Source organism: Acomys minous, assembly GCF_964271855.1.
Source record: "Acomys minous genome assembly, chromosome: 2".
Lineage (NCBI taxonomy): Eukaryota > Metazoa > Chordata > Mammalia > Rodentia > Muridae > Acomys > Acomys minous.
In genome coordinates, this window is record NC_140484.1 from 120,296,821 (window position 1) to 120,319,886 (window position 23,066).

The 23,066-nt window shown below is 36.2% G+C and overlaps 1 protein-coding gene across 1 annotated transcript; it reads left to right on the forward strand.

The window, feature by feature from the left end:
* Window positions 1-12,275: 12,275 nt before the first annotated feature.
* LOC311578286 (olfactory receptor 14C36-like) lies at window positions 12,276-20,624 on the forward strand (the record flags this gene model as incomplete). The annotated part of the gene is given in 3 exon segments (XM_084748156.1): window positions 12,276-12,360; window positions 19,627-20,562; window positions 20,565-20,624. Coding segments are annotated over 3 exon segments (1,050 nt in total). The 5' UTR covers window positions 12,276-12,306.
* Window positions 20,625-23,066: the final 2,442 nt, after the last annotated feature.

Below are 23,066 nucleotides of genomic sequence, written 5' to 3' on the forward strand. Positions count from 1 at the left end.
TGCCTGCAGATAACTAGCGAATGACATGTATGTTTTCTCCTCTAGTGTACTTACCTTAGTTGTTCTGCATCATTATTTTCCGAAGATGTATTATTATCAGTTAGGTACACTCTGAATTTTCTTTTTCAGCAAATATGTGCAAGGAGTACACTGCTGGTTAAACTTAAACGAAAAGAGCCATCTCCACGTATTACTGACCATGATGCACCCTCTGTGTGCTTCCTAGCACAATAGTCTTTCTTCTTTCTCAGTTTCTTTTTCCTGTTGTGGCCAAGTTATAGAAGGTGAGTCCAGAGATCTACTTGATAAGAACCATGATTTCATCATTCCAGAGCCTTGAGGCATCCACATAGATCCCCTGAGGAATTCCCTTTGTTGAGGGTCAGATTGCTTTGCCCTGAGGACTGAAGAATAAAAGAGATTCTTCCCAGAATTAGACCTATCACAACAGGAACTAAGGGTGGTGTCCCAGATGACTTCATTAGCTGCCACTGCCTATGGTCTGGGCTCTTTAAAGTATAGCAACAGAAATTTAGCCCTTGACATTTCATCCTCCAAAACATTTCCCCTTAAAGCTTGAGCTTTAATATGTAAAGTATAAACTACTTCAGTATGAAAACATCTTAATATTTAATCTGAGACTTACAAAACAAAAATAAAAACAATACTGGGTTAGTATCATTTATGAAAATTTGAAATATTTGGTAGCATGGAATAAAAAAAAAAAAAGATATCCCACAGTAGAAAGAAAGGTAGGGGGAGTTTCATAAAAAGGATAAATACGAACATATACAGGGTGCATGTACAGATGGTAAGATTGTTGTCACAAAGCTATTAAAATCTTGAGTGAATGAGTCGATATTGAGTCTGATCAGCAGGACAGCGGCAATTTTACAGTTACTGAAGGACCAAACTAAGAGTTTTAAAACACCACTGCTGATGTTTCAAAGGTAAGAACAGTCCACATTGTGTGGAACATAGGTGCTTCTGGCCACTAGCCACCAGACTAATATACAAAAAAGTCTCTGGGTCCCTGCAGTCATATCCACAGTCTCTAAAGTCTAGCCGCTAATGTGCCTGTGTCTAAGACTGGGCCAAAACCAGCAGTGGGTCTTCTAGCCCAAAGAAGACCCCATGGTCTGTAACACAAGAGGATCTGACCTCTTTTCACTGAGCCAATCCACAGAAGGTTCCCAGGTCCAAGTTGGCACTGGCTCAGTCTTCAAAGTCTAGCCACATCCCCCAGCATGCAGCATCTGTGCTCTGTGTCTCAGAATAAACAGTGGAGCACGAAACAGCAGTGTCTGAGTCTCTCTACCTAGAGGAGACACCACACTGTGGACACAGATAGATCTGAACTCATGTCAACTGTCTGGGCCATGGAAGTTCCTGGGTCTGACCTTAGGTCACCCACCTGATACACTGGAGGGTTCCCTGATGCCTACACATGAGGGATCTCAACCTATAGCTAATCACCTATGAGTTGCTCTCAACAGCCAGTGAAGGACACCTGAAACTACCACACAATACCAGAGAAAACCAGATGAATAAAGGCCAGCATAAAAACACAAACAAAAATGCCAGAATAAAATGGCAGCTACAGAATGGTTCAAGATCTGAAGATGAAGTTGAATGAATATCAAGTAAACAAATTAAATAATCCTATATCTCATACAGAAATAGAAGCAATATCAAAAGTATTCCAAAAAAAAAAAAATCCCAGGGCCAGATATTTTCAGCACAGAAAGAAGAAAATATAGAGTCATTTCCTTAGATGCCCAAAAAGCATTTGACAAAATCTAATACAATTCATGTTTAAAGTCTTGTCTAATATTTGTTTTACTCTAGCACAAACTTGGCATCTGGCTGAGCCATTCCATGTCAGGCTGTCCAGTCCAGGTATACCATACCTTGGTCGATGGAACTCAGAATGTTTCGTAGACCCAGAAGAGGAGCCTGGTGAAGGCCAGATACCTGGAAGAGTACCACCAATTTTACTTGGATAATGATCTTTCAATCTGGTGTCCTCCATCACACTGAGGGCTTGAGCTTTCCATTTTCTCTGGCTACACCAGATCAACATACGCCACCAGGGTATCAAAAATCCTCACAGGTCTTAGGGCCATTTGTCCAGCAGCCAGGTAAGTAGAGCATACTACTACTTGCCTAAAGGAAGTAATTTTTTAATGTCCTGAGCAATGGAAGGGTAGAAATTTGTAGAAGAAGCAAAATAGCCTCTAGGAAGGACTTTTTTGTTTTGTTTTGTTTTATTGCCCTTTTATCCAGTGCCAAGAAGCTCTCGTTCTCTGTAGAATATACCTTGGACACACATTGGAGGAAAAGCCTAGCCATTGTCCATGTATATGGTGATGGACCTTATCCTCATCTCAGAACCTTGCTATGATCAACTAGTTCTTTTTTCTTGGTTGAGGTACCTGGCTTTGGCCCAAACTCTTTCAGTTTAATTAGCTAATGCATTTCCACATACCTGGTTTCATCATTCATTACATAACTGCCGTTGATAAGCACCTGTGAATCATCATCCAGCAAGAGATTAGTAGGATTCATGGCAGTGGGCTTCTAAAATAAGACTATAAGGTAGTCTACTAGTAGGGAATGGTACAGGGGCATATGGGCATTAGACAAACATCATAGCCATCTTGTTTTCCAGGGAAGAGTTGTTTGGACAGGTATGGCATGGGGCATTTTTATGGCCCCAAAGTTTGAGCTATAAGCTATTTTAAAATCCTTTTATTTCATAGAAAAATGGGTGAAAAGTGTTAAGATAGTTTAAAGTGTTATGATTGTAGCCAAAGCTAGACATTTTTAAAGCTTCAAATGTCTTTCGTTTTGTTTCAGTCCAGATTAAAAGATATATGCTTCCTTATAAGCTGGTATATAAAAAGAGGCCTTGCTATTTGTGCAAAATTTGGTATCAAGAGACAGGAATAATTAACTATCAAATTTATATCCTAGTCTTTTGCATTGGTATCTGAAGGAAGGCAGAAATCTAACTTTTAGAGAGTCTTCTTTTTCCTCTCATCAACTTGGAGTCAATTGTCCCCCAAAATACAAATTTGGGCATTCTTGCTAGCATGCTGTTGCTCACGGTTCATAACTCTTACAGCATCCCTTCAGTTGTGCTTTTATAAAATTTATTTTGGTCTTACAGACTAGGAGGAGATTATCGAAGCTCAGCTTTGACATCAACTAGGGAAAACCGAGGTGGGATATGAATCCTGTGACTGGCTGGCTGGTGAACCTGTAGACTTTCTCTGAGGGCAACCTTCCAGGCCAGAACTGATAGTCACCAGCAATAGCTTCCACTGATGGTGTCAAGCTGTGGCTAGGGCTGATGGCTCCTAAGGGGGCTTATCTGATGGTGTCAAGCTATGGTTAGAGCTGATGGCTCCTAGTGGGAGCTTCCACTGATGGTGGCAAGCACCTAAAAAACAAAGGGAAAGAAGGAGAAAAAAGAAACACACACACACACACACACAAAATGATGAAATAAGACAGACTCCAGAAGGTAAGTTTCAACAAGCTTCTTTTCTTTTTATTCTTATTATCTTCTTATTTTCATCCTTATCCTTATTCTTACCCATTTTCTGATCCTTCTCCTTATCATTATTCTTACAGTTTATATGCCCCAACAAAATCTTTCAAGAAGCACAAAAATCACAGTGTGTTTGTATTCTATTTCTCTATAAATAAATGATTGTAATGAATATACATAAGAAAATCATGTTCCCCAATACCTTCACATCATCAAATGTTTTATGTATTTTGGGTAAGGAACAAACATGAATAACAAGTTATTTCTGAGAACCCACATACATTTGTACATAAGCAACTGGTTACATATTAACAGAGTATAAGCAGGCAAGGTAATTTCTCAGCCAGCTTTTCTTTACTGGCATGCTGCAATTTGAAGTTACAAATAAGGAATCAATACCTTAAGAAGTAATCTTATAAAGATCTTAAAAGAATCACAAATCTAAATTCCTATATAAAAAAATCTGCCCCACCAGCAATGAAAGAGTGTTCTCTTTCTCCACATCCTCGCCAGCAAGTGGTGTCGCTTGAATTTTTGATCTTAGCCATTCTGATGGGTGTAAGATGGAATCTCAGAGTCGTTTTGATTTGCATTTCTCTGATGACTAAAGACTAGTACCACCACTTTGGAAATCTATCTGTTGCTATCTCAGAAAACTGGGAGTAGGACTTCCTCAAGACCCAGCTATTCCACTCCTTGGAATATACTCAGAAGATGCCCCAGCACACAACAAGAATATTTGCTCAACCATGTCCATAGCAATCTTACTCATAATAGCTAGAACGTGGAAACAGCCTAAGTGTCTCTCAGTAGAGGAATAGATAACGAAACTGTGCTACATTTACACTATGGAATACAGTAACTTGGCTATTAAAAACAAGGAATTCCCAAAATTTGTGGACAAGTGGATTGAACTAGAAATGATCATAATGAGTGCGTTAACCCAGAAGCAGAAAGAGTCAAATGGTATATACTCACTTATATCTGCATATTAGCCCAAGGGGCATGTCCCATGAAAGCCTTCACTTACCAGGAAAGTGGTGCAGAGGGGAGGACATCCTATTGGGACTCTAGGTGAGAGAAGCATGGGAGAATGAGGAAATAGAAGGACCCAGAGGGTCCTAGAAACCTACAAGAAGAACATCATGATGGGTGGACCTGGGCCCAGGGGTCCTGCTCAAACTATGGCACCAGCCAAGGACATTACATGCAGTAAACTTTAAACCCCTGCCCAGATCTAGCCAATGGACAGGACATTCTCCACAGTTGAGTGGAGAATTGGCATTCACTTTCACACGAACTCTGGTGCCCCACATTTGACCATGTTCCCTTGAGGGGGAGGCCTGGTGGCACTCAGAGGAAGGATAGCAGGCTACCAAGAAGAGACTTGATACCCTATGAGAATATACAGGGGGAGGAAGTCCCCTTCAGGAACAGTCATAGGGGAACGGAGTAGGGGGAAAGCGGGAGGGAGGGAGGAATGGGAGGTTACAAGGGATGGGATAATTATTGAGATGTAATATGAATGAATTAATTTTAAAATGCAGGAAAATAATCAGCCATTTCTACTTTAAGTCCTAAAGGTACTTATCTACTCATTAATATGTTTTATTAAATCATATCAGGAAGCTGAGGCAGAAAAATAGAATAAGGAAATCAATTGTTATTTCATCACCAGCCCAGCCTGAAAGAGTCACATCAGCCAATGCTGCTTGGTCCACTGTTCTTGCTTAGCCATCCTTAAAAAGTCCCTAGCCTTGCTAATGAGAGTGTATTTTCTTTGAACTTCAATTGTCCCCTAAGATTTCCTGCATCAGGGCCAATAGCGAAAATATCTTTACCTTACTTTACTAAACAATCTATTTTTCCCTAAGACTTTCTAAGTTAGAGACACTAGCAAAAACATCTTTAACCAACCTTGTTGAACAATCTAGTTTTACAAATTCTTTCTTAGAGTAACAATCATTGTTAACAATATACATTTGTAGATTGTTTTCAAAAGGTGGTGGTTAAATCATTAATCTGCTATAGCAGCAATGCCTGAAAGAGATCAAGCATTGTTTTTGAGTATGCCAATAATACTGCCCAGTGAGCAGCTGGAAGCCTCCTTTATGGTACTCATACAATTCACATATTAAGGGGATCATAAGGACTGCAAAGGTAACAAGCAGAGCTATGCTCCATAACAGCATGAAGTCCTCAGGACACATAGTTCTCGGGGTTATGCCTTGCCAAGACATACCCATCGTGGGTTTGCTAAGCAGTGGGCCGCAATCCATGAGTTCTAGAGCTGTTTTTCTTCCACAGACCCCAACAGGAGATCATTTATAATTTATAGGAGAACGGTCCTGGGAAATCTATGATGGAAGGTCAGGAGGTCAGAATTTAGTGTCTTATCATAGTTGGAGAATTTTTAAATACTTTGGGCAATCTGATTCAGGTAAGTCACCTACTGTAACTTTCCTCTGTGTCTGTCCAATTTAAAAGTAAAGATGGCTTGACTCACCTTTTCCAATGAGAGGCTGTAGAATACATATTATAGGATCAAGTGTACATGTGTTTTCTTGAAAAATAAAACTCATGGGAATAATAAGTTCTGGGTTGCTTTACAGGCAGGAGGTACATGCCGGTGTGCCTGGTAGGGCCCCAAGAAGCTTACCAGTCCAAATGAGGGTATATGGACTGAAGTTTCCCTTTGTATTCCCAGGGTCTTTGGATATTGTTTAATCTAGATATGGGCAGCTAAACTGGTTAGCTTAACAGTTATAGAAAATTCTTGTCTGATTAGTCCTGAGCGGTTGGTTTCAGCCCATACTCCTGGGAATCTCTGTTGTCAATCTGAGAGGTAGTTTAATTGTATCTTTTGATTTGGGGCAGGACTTTCAGCTTGGAGTTTTATGGCCTGATTATTAATTATATCATGGATGCAGTTGGACTAAGGCCTGGGGTCTTGTTACAATGCTCATTTTAATACAAAATACATTTAGCATATCTATAAGAATCCCCCACATCTCAACAATTTAAACATTTCAAAGTCCAGTAAGTCTCTACTGAAACTCAAAAGACTCTTAAATGTGAACACATATAAAATTAAGTTTAATTCACATATTTCTTATACACATTAGTTCATAATGATTCCTATTCCTAAAGGGAAAACAGGAAGAAAACAATTCATGACCCAAACAGGGCAAATACCACAGCCTTAATAATCAAATATGTGTGTGTGTGTGTGTGTGTGTGTGTGTGTGTGTGTGTGTGTTGTGTGTGTGTGTGTGTGCGCGCGTGTGTGATATCTATTTATAATTTTTAAAGGGATGGTTTCCATTCTGCTCTTTCAATATCTCTCGTAGATTATCATATCACTATGAAGAGAAGAGAAAAGGAGAGAGATTGAAGATCTGATTTGTTTGTGATGTCAAAATCACAGAGAATATTGTCCTGTTCTCCATGCAGGTCCTAAACACATACTTCAGATAGTGGAGACTCTCCTTGTGCTGCCTAGACTACTTCATTTTCTCCATAACCATCTCTGTACTTTCAGGTGATATATGTGACACTTTGGTCCTAGAGCCTAATTCTATTCCTGGGTTTTAATTTGGTCCATTTTCTCAAGTTAAATAGAAACCACTGCTACCTAAATTAGCAATGGGCATTGTGTCCAATTAAGGACTGTGTTCTCAGAGCCTTTGAACTCAGGAGGATACGCACATTTAAGATAAAACAAAATGAGGGTACTCATTTTTCTAAAGGAAAGACTTTTTTCACTTGGAGATGGACTTTTTTCAAATGGAGACTTACTACTACCTTGTATATATAGGAACATTTTAGTGAAGTATCTGAGAAACTTTAATTTGCAAAAGTTAACAAAGGAGAGCTTAATTCTGTTCTCATTTTGAATGATGAACAAAGCCTAGGTGAGTGTTCTGTGATCATGGTTGTTACCCTGATCTTCCACTTATTTATAGCGGAATTTCATAGTAATTCTTTTTATAATTTGAAAGTTTTAAAATGGGAAAAGTTCCAATTGCAAACCCTGAATATTTTGGAAAAATAGATGTTATAGTTTTCACCTGAGGAGCAATCAGTAATTTTCATTAAGAGGATGTGTGAAAACACAGTCTATTACTTTAAAGGAAAAGCATTCACAGAAAAATCTCTACTATTTCATATATGTTTCATTTCAAAGGTGACAGCAATATCATGGTGGACTAAAATGTCATACATAAAATAAAAAGACTGGTGGCTGTGTTTCTAGGCCATCTAATGAATACTTTGTACTTGTGAAACCATTTGATTTATTCAATCATTTAAAAATGTGCACAGCTGGTTATATACAAATTCTGAAAAGACTTAAGGATTAAAATATTTTATACAAAATATAATGTATTTGTATTATATTCTAATATTTATATAAATTTTGTATAATATTTGTATAACCATATTAATACACTATGAATGTATTACATATAGAGTAGTTGCATTATCCGTAATGTGTAAAATAGTGTAAAACTCTTTTAAAACATTTAAAAAGATTTATTCATTTTAGTTTTTGAAATTATAACTATATTATTTTTCATTTCCCTCTCCTCTCAACAAACCCTCCCATATTCCCCACTTGCTTTCTTTTAACTCTACAATCTCTTTTTTCATTAATTGATGTTACACACATGCACATATATATGCTTATCTATTCATAAATGCGTGTGTATGGATGCTTTGCCTGTACTGATGTGTGCATACCACCTGCATGAAGTAGCCTTAGTGACCATAAGAGAGTGTTAAACACCTAGACCTGGAGTTATAGATGCTTGTGAGCCACGGTGTGGGTATTGGAATCTGAATTCAGCTCACCTTCATGGCCACCAAATGTCCCTAACTATTAATCTAGTGCTCTAGTCACCGCTCTCTGTTTGTAGAGATTTTTTTCTTGACTGAATAATGAATACTTTACTTAGTGTGTTTTAATAGTTTATTTTACTAGAAATATATCTTAATATATTGAAATAATATATAGTTCATTTTAAAATAGATAAATGGTGCTTAATGTATTAAGTTTAGGGAACAACTCTTAAAAATACTGGCAAAGAGGACGTTCAATCTTATTAAATTTGGCTCTTTAAATTCCATTTCAACTGTATACACATTCAGCAGAAAACCAAGAATAACTTATTTAATATTTTAAACTTGAAGTAATAAAATTTAAAGTAAATTGATAAAACAATTTATAAATATTAAACTCTCTTATTACTCATAAGCATTAAATGGTTACTTGAAGAATGACTTAATACCTGTCGTAGGTTTCACCAGAAGTTTAAAATTACATTTATAGCTGGGAAAATATCTGGTTATAAATCTGTGGTTTTTTCATTATAAGAAGTGTTATTATATTTTATTCCTCTCAGATGACTCATTCTTTTCTCTAGATTTATAAAGAACTTGACATGTATCATCAAAAGGTAATAAATATCTTTTGCAATCAGTATTTCTTCATTATTTGTTGCTACATATGATGTTGAAACAATGCTCTTGAATATCTCTCCAAGTTTTTCAGTAGTTTGAAGAGAAATATTAAATGTGTATTTGTATAACAGTCAAAAATGTACAAATATGAGTATTTGTATCTGACACATTAAAACTTTAGGATTAGTAAATTTATTTCTGTATTTCTATATGAACTAAAATAGTACCTTCTTATATTTTAAACATAGATATTCAACTTTTACAGCAAAAAACTGTAATATTTAAATTCTATTAATGCTAACTGGTTTTTCAAAGAGCCCTAGTGGAAGTTCTAAATTGGTTGTATAGAGCCAAAAGGCCATCCCTGAAAACGTACATACAAGAAACATACAAAATGAAGAAGTTTATTTTAGAATATGTATGTGTATACAAATACATTTCTGCATGCCATAAAAACTTGAATAAAAGTAGGTATTGATGTGAAGAAGAGAACTAAGGTATTTAAAGGAGGTTTTGTGGGTAAAAATGTAAGGAAGAAATGTAATTATGTTATAATCTAAAAACAAAAATAAACCAACAACAACAAAAAACCACACAGAAGGCCAATGAGTTAATGCAAGTACCGTAATTTCATTTTATTTTTATGTCTGTAGCCTTTGTAAAGATTTATCACTAGTATGTCCAGTGGAATTGATGAGATGATATTCTCAATTTTGCCTTGTATCAAACAAAAGAAAACGACTTTATTTTCACAATACAAATATTCTGTTTTACATAAGATTGAAAGTTTTATGCATGAATGATATTGAATATTACACAACATATTTCTGCATTTATGTACATTGACCTGTGATTTTAGCCTTACATCCATTCATCTGTGAGGACTATTAACTACTTATGTTGACATTTTCTCTAATTCAATGATAAATGATATTTGACCAAGAAGTTTGACAGGTTTAATGCACTAATTATAAGATATAAGTTGTTTTTAAAGAAAATATTAATCATTCTATTTTACCAATCAAGGCTCTTGAACCAGATGCTGGGGTGAAAACCTGCTACCTCAGAAAGGCAGAGAAAGCACCCACCTGACCCTTTTATTCAGTTTATGTTCTGATGGAAACCACCCAAATGGCTCACAAGCATAACTGACAGCCCAGGAGGAAAAGGTCAAAAGACCCAAACCTTGCTAGCTCAAAGCTCAAAAAGCCCCAAAAGCCTTAGGCCAAGGAGCTGAAGTGCTAAAGCCCCTACTACTTCTTTTTTTCCCCCTTTATTAATTTATTCTTGTTACATCTCAATGGTTATTCCATCCCTTGTATCCTCCCATTCTTCCCTCCCTCCCATTTTTCCCTTATTCCCCTCCCCTATGACTGTTCCTGAGGGGGACTTCCACCCCCTCTATATGTTCATAGGGTATCAAGTCTCTTCTTGGTAACCTGCTGTCCTTCCTCTGAGTGCCACCAGGTCTCCCCCTCCAGGGGACATGGTCAAAGGTGAGGCACCACAGTATGTGAGAAAGTAATATCCCACTCTCCACTCTACTATGGAGAGTGTTCTGTCCATTGTCTGGATCTGGGCTGTCTTTTTTGTTTGTTTTGTTTTGTTTTGTTTTGTTTTTCAAGACAGGGATTCTCTGTGTAGTCTTGGCTGGTCTGGACTTGCTTTGTAGGCCAGGCTGGCCTCCAATTCACAGTGATCCTCCTGCCTCTGCCTCCTGAGTGCTCGGATTAAAGGCATTCACCACATAAATAACCCTTCAACTCAAAAGTCCCTCCTACTCTTTAACCTTTGTCAGCTGGTTTCTTGCTCCACCTCTCCACCTAGGGCTAACTTTGTTAACTCCTAAGTACAAAAAGCTCTTGGATTAAAGGTGTATGTTAGGGCTCAACCACACTAAGGAAAAGACAGGTTTGACAGTTCACAATTTCAAGGATTGCAATGGGATCAAATACTCTTAAACAGATATACATACATTTGTTTGTATTTTAAAATTCATCAATTTTATTGATCTGTATTTATTTTATTGTGCTGACTCTGTTTTGCATTGCTTTAGAAATATTTGCATTGTTATAGAAATAAACTTTTCTTCTACATTACAGAATTTATCCATAAAACTGTTTGATCCTGAAATAACGTTTCTAAATGTCATTAAAATACTAGCCAGTGTCATTATTTGTCACTGCTGTGTATTGATATTCTACTGTCTGGAAAAGTTAAGTCTATAACAGTTGCGTAATACTGGAAAATAATTCACATATGATTATTGAACTTGCTGATACACAGCTAAGATTCGTAGTTCCTTTCATTTATGTGTCATCATTTTCACTTGTTTTATTTTAATTAAAATATTATTACATCATTCCTTTATTTCCCCTTTGTCCCTCGAGACATTTCTATGCCTGCTTACTCCAACTCCTGTATATTCCTCTAATATCAAATTGATTTCCTCCTTTCTTTTAATTATTATTGTTACATATTTATGCAAAAATATATAAATACAATATGAAGAGTCCGTATATTTTGTTAGTTTGTGTGTAATAAGGTCTCAGGGATTCACTCGGTAAGTAGAGGGTTCATCTGTGGGAGCAACTAACGCTCTAGCTCTCAGAAGTCATTAGTTGCTGTGACATCATTTTAATATCTTCTTATATTTCTATTTATATAACTTCTACTTATGGTTTTCCAGTTTTTTCAAAATTACATTTTGTGTTTCTGCTCTATATGTACTTCATATATTGCTAATTTGGGGTTTAATTTGTGCTTTTGCTTTTTGTTACTTGATATAAACCATTTGGTTTATTTTCATTTGGTGTTATTTTCATTTGAATAGTATTTTATTGTGATGTTTATACTTATTAACTGTCTTTTAGTTATGAATTTTCTGACTGCAATACCTGTCATACTGTACTCTTGACTTAATATACTTTCTAAGTTGTTTTTATTTCTTCTTTAGTCTGTCTTTGAAATTAATTTATGGGTATTTATGATGTTTTTCTCATTTTCATTGATTTTATTTCTGGTTAATTTTGATGTTGGAAAAAAAATTTGGGTGATTTTATTTGTCACACACACACACACACACACACACACACACACACACACACACAAACACACACACACACACATATTTGGAAAACCCTTACTAAGAGCTATTTTGTCTCCACATATGATGTCCAGGACTTGTTTTACTCAGTATAATATGTTTCAGGACCACCCATGCTGCTGCAAATGAATGAAAAATGGGTTTCGGGGTTGTCACAGTTGGTGATTACCAGGCAAAAGAACTGATGAATCTTATTGCTGGAGAATACTCTGTGCATATCAATCCTGATACTTTTGAGGTAAAATTTTCTATATTTTTCTGATAGATTCTATTGTTACATAGTGTTCACACCAACAGCCATTAAAACTTCTTTTTAATATAGTTGAGGATTGTATTAAATCATTTTAATGTTTTCTTTGTGATATTTATTTAAAATCTGTCAGTTTGCTTTTATACCAAATTGATCTGACGTTTAAGGCATATATTATCTGTAATTGTTTTTAGTTCCTTTTTTTTTTATATTAATGGCCTTTGATGTCAGTGATGACTTTTTAACCTAAGTAAGAGTACTGTCATGGAGTAATTATAAAAGATTTCCCAAGCAGTCTTATACACCTACTCACACTCTTGATGGACCCTCAATTCAGCTGTAGTTGTACTGTCTCTTTGTAGATGTAACTTCATGTAATTCCATCTTGTGTATTTGCTCTGCCTTCTATATAGTCATTTAACTTTCAATGTTGCTTTTATATTGGATATTTGTAATAGTAGGAGTTTAAAAAAATCTCTGCAAAGATATTGACAATTTACAATGTATATGCTGGAGACATCTTGTAAGAGAAGCTAGGTATACCTCCTCAATATCCCTGAAATCCCTGAAAACCTGTGGGATTTCAACACAATATTACCCTGTACTTTTTCCAAAAACTAATGTTTTATAATTATCCTGATGTAGTTATCATGGAACTTTGTGAAAAGATGTTCTTTATAGGTTACCACCAACCTTCATTTTTTTTGCAGCATAATGCAGCCATAATATAAAATGTATTGGATGCTGCTTCCTGATATGACCCCATCCGTTATTCCACATTCCTATATTACATTGATTCTGAACATATCACAGACACCAATGTTTCTTTCTGAACCTTTGCAAGGCAGTTTATCTACTGTATGCAAAACTTACATTCAGTGACTCTCACAAGGCAATGTGAAATATCTTAGGTTCTTCTATCAAGTTTTACATTTCAATTTTACTGTTCACTTTACTATGATTATAAACTAATTTGTGGACTTTTTTTTTTTACTGAAATCTTGATATAGTACAGATATTCTGATTTACTCAGTAGATGCTGTACTAACATATTTAGAATGATATTTTATGCAGATAAGGATTATATATAGTTAATGTTCACTAGCTAATGTCACTGAGTGATGTTTTCATTATTCTTTGTGCGTATCACGCCATTAGGATTTTGGGGGTTTCAAAATAAAACATTTACTACTACTGACTCTTTGAAGGAAAAAAGTAACTGTCATTATCTCATTACTTGCCATTGTTTTTTTTTTTTTTTTTTTACCTGTTTTCTGCCTGTTTCATCGCTATATTGTTCAACTCTTCTCAGGATGTTTTGTTTCTAATTGATTAATTTTTTATCTTTAAATTTTTATTATTTTTAATTTGTTAACTTCATATCCCAATTGTAGCCCCCTTACCTCATTGCTTCCTGTTCCTACACTCCCTCCCTCATACACCCCTCACCCCCAATCCTAGACCTCAGAAAGGAGGAACCCCTCATCCTCTATCACCTAATCTCATGTTATCAGTCTCCTCTGGACGGCCCGTATTCTTTTCTTCCAAGGCATGGCAGGGCTGCCAACCAAGGGGAAGTGTTCAACGAGGAGACACCAACATCCATGACATAAGCAGCCCCTACTCCTTATATTATTGGCCCACATGGAAACTGTGCTGCCTATCTATTATGTCTGAGCAGAGGGTCTAGGTCATCACCAGGCATGGTCCTTGTTTGGTGCATCAGTCTCTGAAGCACCCTACATCCACTGCCTACCTCCTACCCACTGTACACCCACAGAATCCTTCCCTCATTTGATTTCCTTGTGGAGATCCTGTACCCTCCAGGTCCTTCTACACCCCAAGTCTTCCATATGACTTCCTGCACTCCACCCTGAAGTTTGGTGGTGAGTCTCAGATTCTGTGTCATTTCCTTGCTCAGTGGAGTCTTTTAGAGGACATCCATGGTAGGCTCCTGTCCTGTTCCTTCTCTTCAACACTTACCAGTATTTATTCTATTTGCCACTTTGTTTTGTTTTTTTTTTTTTACATTTTATGTATTTTATTTTATTTTTTAACTCCACGGTTTTTTTTTCTCCTTTATTAATTTATTCTTGTAAAACTTTAAACCCCTACCCAGATCTAGACAATGGACAGAACACTCTCCACAGTAGAGTGGAGAGTGGGATATGACTTTCTCACATACTCTGGTGCCTCACCTTTGACTATGTCCCCTGGAGGGGGAGACCTGGTGGCACTCAGAGGAAGGACAGCAGGTTACCAAGAAGAGACTTGATACCCTTTGAACATATACAGGGGGAGGAAGTCCCCCTCAGGAACAGTCATAGGGGAGGGGAATAAGGGGAAAATGGGAGGGAGGGAAGAATGGGAGGATACAAGGGATGGGATAACCATTGAGATCTATTTGCCACTTTGAATGAGAATTAAACATTATCCCTAAGGTCCTCCTTTTTATTTAGCTTCTTTAGGTTTGTGCATTGTTGTATGGTTATCATGTATTAATTGGCAAATATCCTCTTATAAATGAGAATATACCATACTTGTCATTCTGGGTCTGGGATACCTCACTCAGGATGATCATTTCTAGTTCCATCCATTTTCCTGAAAATTTCAAGATTTGTTTTTATTAACTCACTAGTATTCCATTGTGTAATTGGACCACAGTTTCTTTCTCTATTCTTCAGTTGAGGGACAACAAGATTGTTACTATATCCTGGTTAGTATTTATAAAGCTGCAATTGAACATAGTTGAGCAAATGTCCTTGTGTGGTAGAACAACTTTTGGGTATATCTCCAGGAGTCGTATATCTGGGTCTTGAGGTAGAAATAGTCCCAGTTTTTTGAGAAAACACCAGATATATTTCCAAATTGGTTGACCAGGTTAGCATTTCTACCAGCAATGGATGAATTTTCTTCTTTCTCCACATCCTCATTAATATGTGCTGTAACTTGAATTTTTATCTTGGCCATTCTGATATGTGCAAGATAGAATCGCAGAACCATTTTTATTTGCATTTTCCTGATGACTAGGAAAGTTGAGCATTTCTTTAAGTGTTTATTGGCCATTCCATATTCCTTTGTTGACAATTCCATTTAGATCTGTACCCCATTTTTTAACCGGATTATTTGGTTTGCTGCTATTTAATTTCCTGAGTTCTTTGTATATTTTGGATATTAGCCCTTTGTCAGATGTAGAATCGGTAAAGATCTTTTCCCGTCTGTAGGACATCACTTTGTTCCCTTGACAATGTCTTTTGCCTTACAGAACCTTTTCACTTTTATGAGGTCTCTTTTATTAGTTGTTTATCTGAGAGCTGTTGGTGTTATGTTCAGGATGTTGTCCCCTGTGCCAATGAGCTCAAGGCTCTTTCCCATTTTTTCTTCTAACAGATTTAGTGTGTTTTGTTTTATGTTGAGGTCTTTACCAATGTGGACTTTAGTATTGTGCAGGGTGATAAATAAGGGCTTATTTCCTTTTTTCTACATGTAGGTATTCATTTAGACCAGCACCATTTGTGGAAAATGCTATCTTTTTCCATTGTATGGTTTTGCTTTCTTTGTATAAATCAAGTGTTCATAGGTTTGTGGGTTTATTTGTGGGTCTTCAATTCAATTCTATTGATCAGACTACCTATTTCTATGCCAGTACCATGTAGGTTTTATGAACTGTTGCTCTGTAGTACAACTTGAGATCAGGGATGGAGATACCTCCAGAAGATATTTTATTGTATTGTCTTAGCTATTTCTGGTTTTTTGTTTTTCCATATGAAGTTGAGAATTGTTCTTTGAAGACATTTAAAGAATTGTGTGGGCATTTTGATTGTAATTGCATTGAATCTGTGGATTGTTTTTGGTATGATGACCATTTTTACTATGTTAATCCCTCCCAATCCATGATCATGGAGATCTTTCCATCTTCTGATATATTCTTCATTTTTTTTTCATACAAGCCTTTCTCTTGCTTGGTTAGAATTACACCAAGATACTTTTTGGATTTTATGGCTATTGTGATGGTTGTTGTTTCCCTAATTCTTTCTAAAACTGTTTTTTTTTTTAAATAAAGGAGGGCTGCTAGTTTTGTTGTTTAGTTGATTTTGTATCCAAGTTTGTGTCCCTGATCTCTCCAATACTTTTAACATGAATGGGTATTGGACTTTATCAAATACTTTTTCAGTATCTAAAGAGATGATCATGTGGTTTTTTTCTTTCATTTTTGTTTATATGGTGGATTAAATTTGTGGATTTCTATATATTTAAGCAATCATGAATGCCTTGGATGAAGCCTACTTGGTTATGGTGAATGATATTTTTGATGTGTTTTTTGATTCTGTTTGCAAGTATTTTATTTAGTGTTTTCACCAATTTTCGTATGGGAAATTGCTCTGAAATTCTCTTTCTTTGTTGGGTCTTTGTGTGATATCGGTATCAAGGTGATGATGACCTCATAGAATGACTTTGGTAGTATTCCTTCTACTTCAATATTGTGGAATAGTTGACAAGTATTGATATTAGCTCTTTTTTTTTAAGGTCTGGAAGAATTCTGCACTGAATCCATCGGGCCCTGAGCTTCTTGCTTGGGAGACTTTTGATGACTGCCTCTATTTCCTTAGGAGATATAAGAGTATTTAATTTCTTTACCTGATTTTGCTCCAATTTTGGTTATTGGTAGCTATCAAGAAAACTGTCCATTTAATTTAGACTTTCAAATTTTGTGGCATATTGGCTTTTAAACTAAGACCTAATAATTTAGATTTCCTTGATGTCTCTCATTATATCTCTCTTTTCATTTCTGATTTTGTTGGTTTGAATATTCTCCCTTGCCTTTTATATAGTTTGACAAAGGCTTTGAATATCTTGCAACTTTCTCAAAGAACCACTTCTTGATTGTGTTGATTCATTAAATTGGTCTCTTTGTTTCCAGTTTATTGATTTCAGCCATGATTTATACGATTTCCAGCTGTATACTGCTTCTTTTTGTTCTAGAACTTTCAGGTGTGCTCTTAAGTTGCTAGTATGGGAACTCTCCAATTCCTTTAGGAAGTTGTTTAGTGCTATGAAGTTTCCTTTTATCCATAAGTTGAGGTATGTTTTGCCTTAATTTTCATTTATTTCCAGGAAGTCTTTAATTTTCTTTATTTTGTCCCTGACCCAGAGGTCATTTAGTAGAGAGTTATGCAGTTTCCATTAATTTGTAGACTTTCTGTTGGTGTCAAGTTCCAGCTTTAATTCATGGCAGTTTGATAAGATGCAAAGGATTATTTTGATCTTCTTGTATCTGTTGAGGCTTGTTTTGTGACCAAGTATATGGTCAATTTTGTAGAAAGTCCTGTGAGGTGCTGAGAAGGAGGTTTATTCTTTTGTGTTTGGGTATAATGTTTTGTAGATATCATTTAGGTCCATTTGATTCATGATATTTACTTGTTTCAATATTTCTCCCTTTAGTTTCTATTGGGGAGAATGGAGTATCAAAGCCTTCCACTACTAATGTCTGGGGTTCAATGGGTTATTTAAGCCTTCATAGTGTTTCTTTTACAAATATAGGTGATCCTCTGTTTAGAGCATAGATGCTCATGATTGAGACATCACCTTGGTGTAATTTTTGCCTTTGATGAATATGGTTCAAAATCTATTTCATAAGATACTTGAATAGCTGTTCCAGCTTGCTTCTTTGGTCTGTTTGCTTAGAATATCTTTTTTTTTTTCAGCCTTTTACACTGAGGTAATTTTTATGTTTGCTGCAGAAGTGTGTTTCTTGTATGTAGCAGAAGGGTGGGTCCTATTTTGCATCCATTATGTTAGCCTTTGTCGTTTTACCAGGGAGTTGAGGCCATTGATGCTGAGAGATATTAATGACCATTAATGACCAGTGGTTGTTAGTTTCTGTTTGTTCGTGTTTTTTTATTTTATGTTGATGGTGGTAGAGTATATGTATGTGTTCCCTTTATTTTGCTTTTGTGCATGTGGGGTTATTTATTTTATGTGTTTTGCTGCATGTAGTTAGCTTTGTTCAGTTGGAGTTTTCCTTCTAGTATCTTCTTTAAGGCTGGATTTATGGCTAAGTATCGTTTAAACTTGGTTTTGCTGTGGAATATCTTGTTTTCTCCATCTATGGTGATTGAAAGTTTTCCTGAGTATAGTAGTCTTGGTTGGCATCTGTTGTCGCTTATTGTATGTGTGACATCATCCAGACCCTTCTGGCTTTCATAGTTTCTGTTGAGAAGTCAGGTGTAATTCTGATGTTTGCCTTTATATGTGCCTTGACCTTTTTCTCTTGCAGCTTTTAATATACTTTCTTTTTATGTACATTGAGTCTTTTCATTATTATTTTACCTTTATATTCATACACTTAGGACTCTGCACCTTAACATCCTTATACTTGATTATAAATTTTAGAACTTACTGTTGTTATATTGTTCATTATTCAGGGATTATGAAAGTATGCTGATCACTATTGGGAAAATACGGCTTTGCATTCCATAGTTTACATTAATGTCAGGGAAGTTTGTAATTGAACTGATAAGAACATAAAAGCAGTCATGAATTGCATCATATTTATCTTTATGTGCAAATTTGTCTTTGCTTCAAGACCCATCAAACAAAGCAATATTTCAGGTGTCTCTGTGGATATGTATGTACGTACTATTCATGTATCCAAATAATTAGTTTTAAGAAATTGAAATTATCATCTGTAGCATGAGTGATTTTCTGAAAAACCTTTTGTTTCTCAAAGAAGGGAAAATTCTGCCTCAATAATGCAAGGTTAACTGTACATGAGTTTCTAGTCAAATAGACTATTTGGAGGGTCTCGGACATTCCAAAAATTAAGCGAGATAATTGCTAAACTCCCCCTTCTTCCATGCTCATCTTCCTGTTTCCCAACCTGTCCTCCTATATCCACTTTTCTCACTTGCGCTCTCACTTTCCTTTATCTCTCTTCTATGCATATACATATGTGATCTATGAAAATAGTAATAGAACATAGATGTATTTCATATGTAAATATATATGATAAATATATTAACACAATTTTAGAAATAGACACCACAGGTTAAATTCCTCTAGGCGTTCTTATTGATACAGACAGCTTATTAATAACTATGAATGTTAAAAATGTATATAAACCAACAGAAGCAAATATTTGATTTTTCATTAAAAAGGTCAGTTTTAAAAAACAGAGGTAAACAGTTTTAAGAAAAATGCTAGTGATCAATCAATTAACTTAATTTGTTCTCTGTCAATGCTTTTCTTTTTCAGGTAAATCTGTATTTTGAGACAATGTTCAATTCCACCCTGCTGACTGAGTTCCTACTGGGTGTTTTTGCTGAGACTTGGGAGCTCAGGCTCCTACTCAGTGTGCTGTTCCTGCTGATGTACCTGGGCAGCCTGTTAGGGAACCTTATCATCATCATTGCTACTACAGCTGACCAGACCCTGAACACACCCATGTACTTCTTCCTCAGGAATCTGTCCATCTTAGACATGTGCTTCATTTCTGTCACTGTCCCCAATGCCTGTGTCAACTCTCTCATGGACCAAAGGAATATTTCTATGGCTGGATGTGCAGCACAGATATTTTTGTTTGTCTCTTGTGCATGTGTAGAGATTCTGTTTCTCACTGTCATGGCCCAGGACCGCTATGTGGCCATCTGTAAGCCTCTCCTTTATCCAGTGATCATGAACCACCAATTCTGCGTTCAGATGACATTGGCTTCCATACTTAGCTCCCTTGTCATTGCGAGTGTGTATACTTTCAAAATATTCCAATTGTCCTTCTGTCACTCTAATGTGGTCCCTCAGTTCTTCTGTGATATCCCTTCTTTGCTGAGGCTTTCTTGCTCAGAAACCTTTAGCTACAAACTCTTAATACTTCTGACTGCTATTGGGGTCAGTGGTAGCTGCTTTACCTTCATTGCTATATCATATGCTCACATATTGTCAACTGTGTTGAAGGTTCCCGTCAAAGGAGAGCGAGGGAAGGCCTTTTCCACCTGCATCCCTCACATTATTGTTGTGTCTATTTATCTTGGTTCTGGTGCTTATGTGTATCTAAGACCTCAATATACCTCAGAAGTAGTCCAGGAGATGACTCTTTCTGTATTTTATACCACTGTTCCTCCTTTCATAAATCCTATTATCTATAGTCTTAGAAACAAACAGATAAAGGAGGCTGTGAAGAAAGTTACATTAAGAATTTTTTCATAGTTGAATATAAAACATGTATTAGTCAGTGTTTTCTGGAGGAATATAACTGACAAAATAAAAAAATATTATTAAACAAACATGCAACACACACACACACACACACAGAAGAGAGAGAGAGAGAGAGAGAGAGAGAGAGAGAGAGAGAGAGAGAGAGAGAGAGAGAGAGAGCTAAACATTTCCCTTTTTAGATTTTTCACTTAATACATCCTGCTTAAACCCCCATCCTTCTAATCCTCCTAGTTCTTCCTCACCTACCCTCCCATCCAGATTCATCTCCTTTCTATGATTAGAAAACAGACTTCTATCTCACGCAGTTCCCACACTTTATCTACTTCTGATGTCTACTTTATTTCCCCTTCTGGGTGGGATTTAAGCATCCTACCATGTGCTCTTTTTCTTCCTTAGCTTCTTTGTGTCTGTGGATTACAGTATGATGATTCTGTAGTATAAGACTAATAACCATTTATGAGTACATGCCATGCCATGTGTGTTATTCTGGGTCTAGGTTGCCTCACTCAGGATGATCTTTTCTTTGTCTATCCATTTGCCTGAATATTTCATGACGTCCTTGTTTTTAATAGCTGAGTAGTATTCCATTATGTAAATGTACCTCATTTTCTTTATCAGTTCATTGGTTGGGGGACATCTGTGTTGTTTCTAGTTTCTGGCTATTATGAATAGAGCTGCTATGAACATAGTTGAGCAAGTGTCCTTGATGTATGGTGGAGACTCCTTCGAGTATGTACCAAGGAGTGACATAGCCCATCTTGATGTAGCAATGGAAGAGTGTCGCCTTTCTCCACATCCTCCCCAGCAGGTGCTGTCACTTGAATTTTTAGTCTTAGCCATTCTGAATGGAAGAGAGAAGTGAGAGAGTTGTGCACTGGATCTAAAGTGAATAAATAAATAAATTTAATTAATAAATAGACTTACCTATTAATTAATAAAATTAAATATAAAAGTATAATAAAATAAAACAAAAATTAGTGGATCTGAATGGCACAAAAAAAAAAGAGAGACAGATGAAAAGAATTCAAGAAAATGAGCATGAAAGCAAGTATAGACAGGAAGTTTTACTCATTCAAATACTGATGAAGTGCATAAAAACACAAAATTGAAAGCAGTAATATATATATATATATATGCAATTGGCATGTAAAATAATAAGAAATATATGAGGATGCAGTATATATATACATATGTGTGTGTGTGTATGTGTGTGTGTGTGTGTGTGTGTGTGTGTGTGTGTAAACTAAGATTTAACAAAAGCCCTGACAAGAAATTATGAGGCAAAAAAACCTCTCATGTTATACTTGTATTTGTTTTCTGTTGGTCATCTACTGCTGAGCATGTAGCTTACCCTAAATAGTAGTTCATTTACCCTGTAAGTCTCCCTTGGAGGAGACTAAATTTTAGACATTAAAGCACTTATCAATTAGAGATTTTTTTTTTTTTGGAGTAGAGATAGAGGCAGGTGCCCACTCCTTTCAGCTTTAAGAGTCTATCTGGTGAGACCATGTGCCCTCCTTGCTTGCTGCTTCAGTCTCAGTGAACTTGTATGTGCATAGATAATGTTGATTTAGAGGATCATGTTTTCTTAGAGTTCTTCACCTCTGGCTCTTAATCTCCTTCTGTTTCCTCTTCCTTAAGCAGGGGGAAGTGTTTGATGAAAGCAGCATATTTAGAGCTGATTTTTCCAAGGTCGCTTATTCAATGCATGCTGTTAAGTTGTGAGTCTCTGTACTTTTATTTCCATTTGCAGCAGAAGGAAAGTTTTCTGATGATGGATGAGCAAGATAATTATCTATAAATATAGCAAAGTGTCATTAAGAGTCATTTTTTCAAAAGAACAAAATGGAAGCATGCAGAATGGGGAAAAGATATTCACCAACCCTACATCCAACACCAGACTGATAACCAAAATTTATAAAGAACCTGAGAAATTAGACATCAAAAAAATCCAATTTAAAAATGGGGTACAGATCTAAACAGAAAATTATCAACCCAGAAATCTCTAATGGCAGAAAAGCACTTAAAGAAATATTTAACATACTTGATCACCAGGGAAATGCAAATCAAAATGACTCTGAAAGTCCATCTTACACCAATCAGAATAGCTAAGATAAAAAAACCCAAGTGACATCTGGTGCTGGTGAGGATGTGGAACAAAGGGAACATTTCTCCACTGCTGGTGGGAGTGGAAACTTGTACTACTAGTCTAGAAATTAATTGGGCATTTCTCAGAAAATTGGGTATAGTTCAACCTCAAGACCCCATTATACCACTCTTGGGCACTTACCTAAATGATATATGCTCCACCATACCACAAGAACATTTGCTCAACTGTGTTCATAGCAGTGTTCTTCATTGTAGCCAGACACTGGAAACAACCTAGATGTCCATCAACTGAAGAATGGATAAAAGAAAGTGCGATACATTTACACAATGGAACATTACTCAGGCATTAAATCAATGACATCATAAAACTTGCT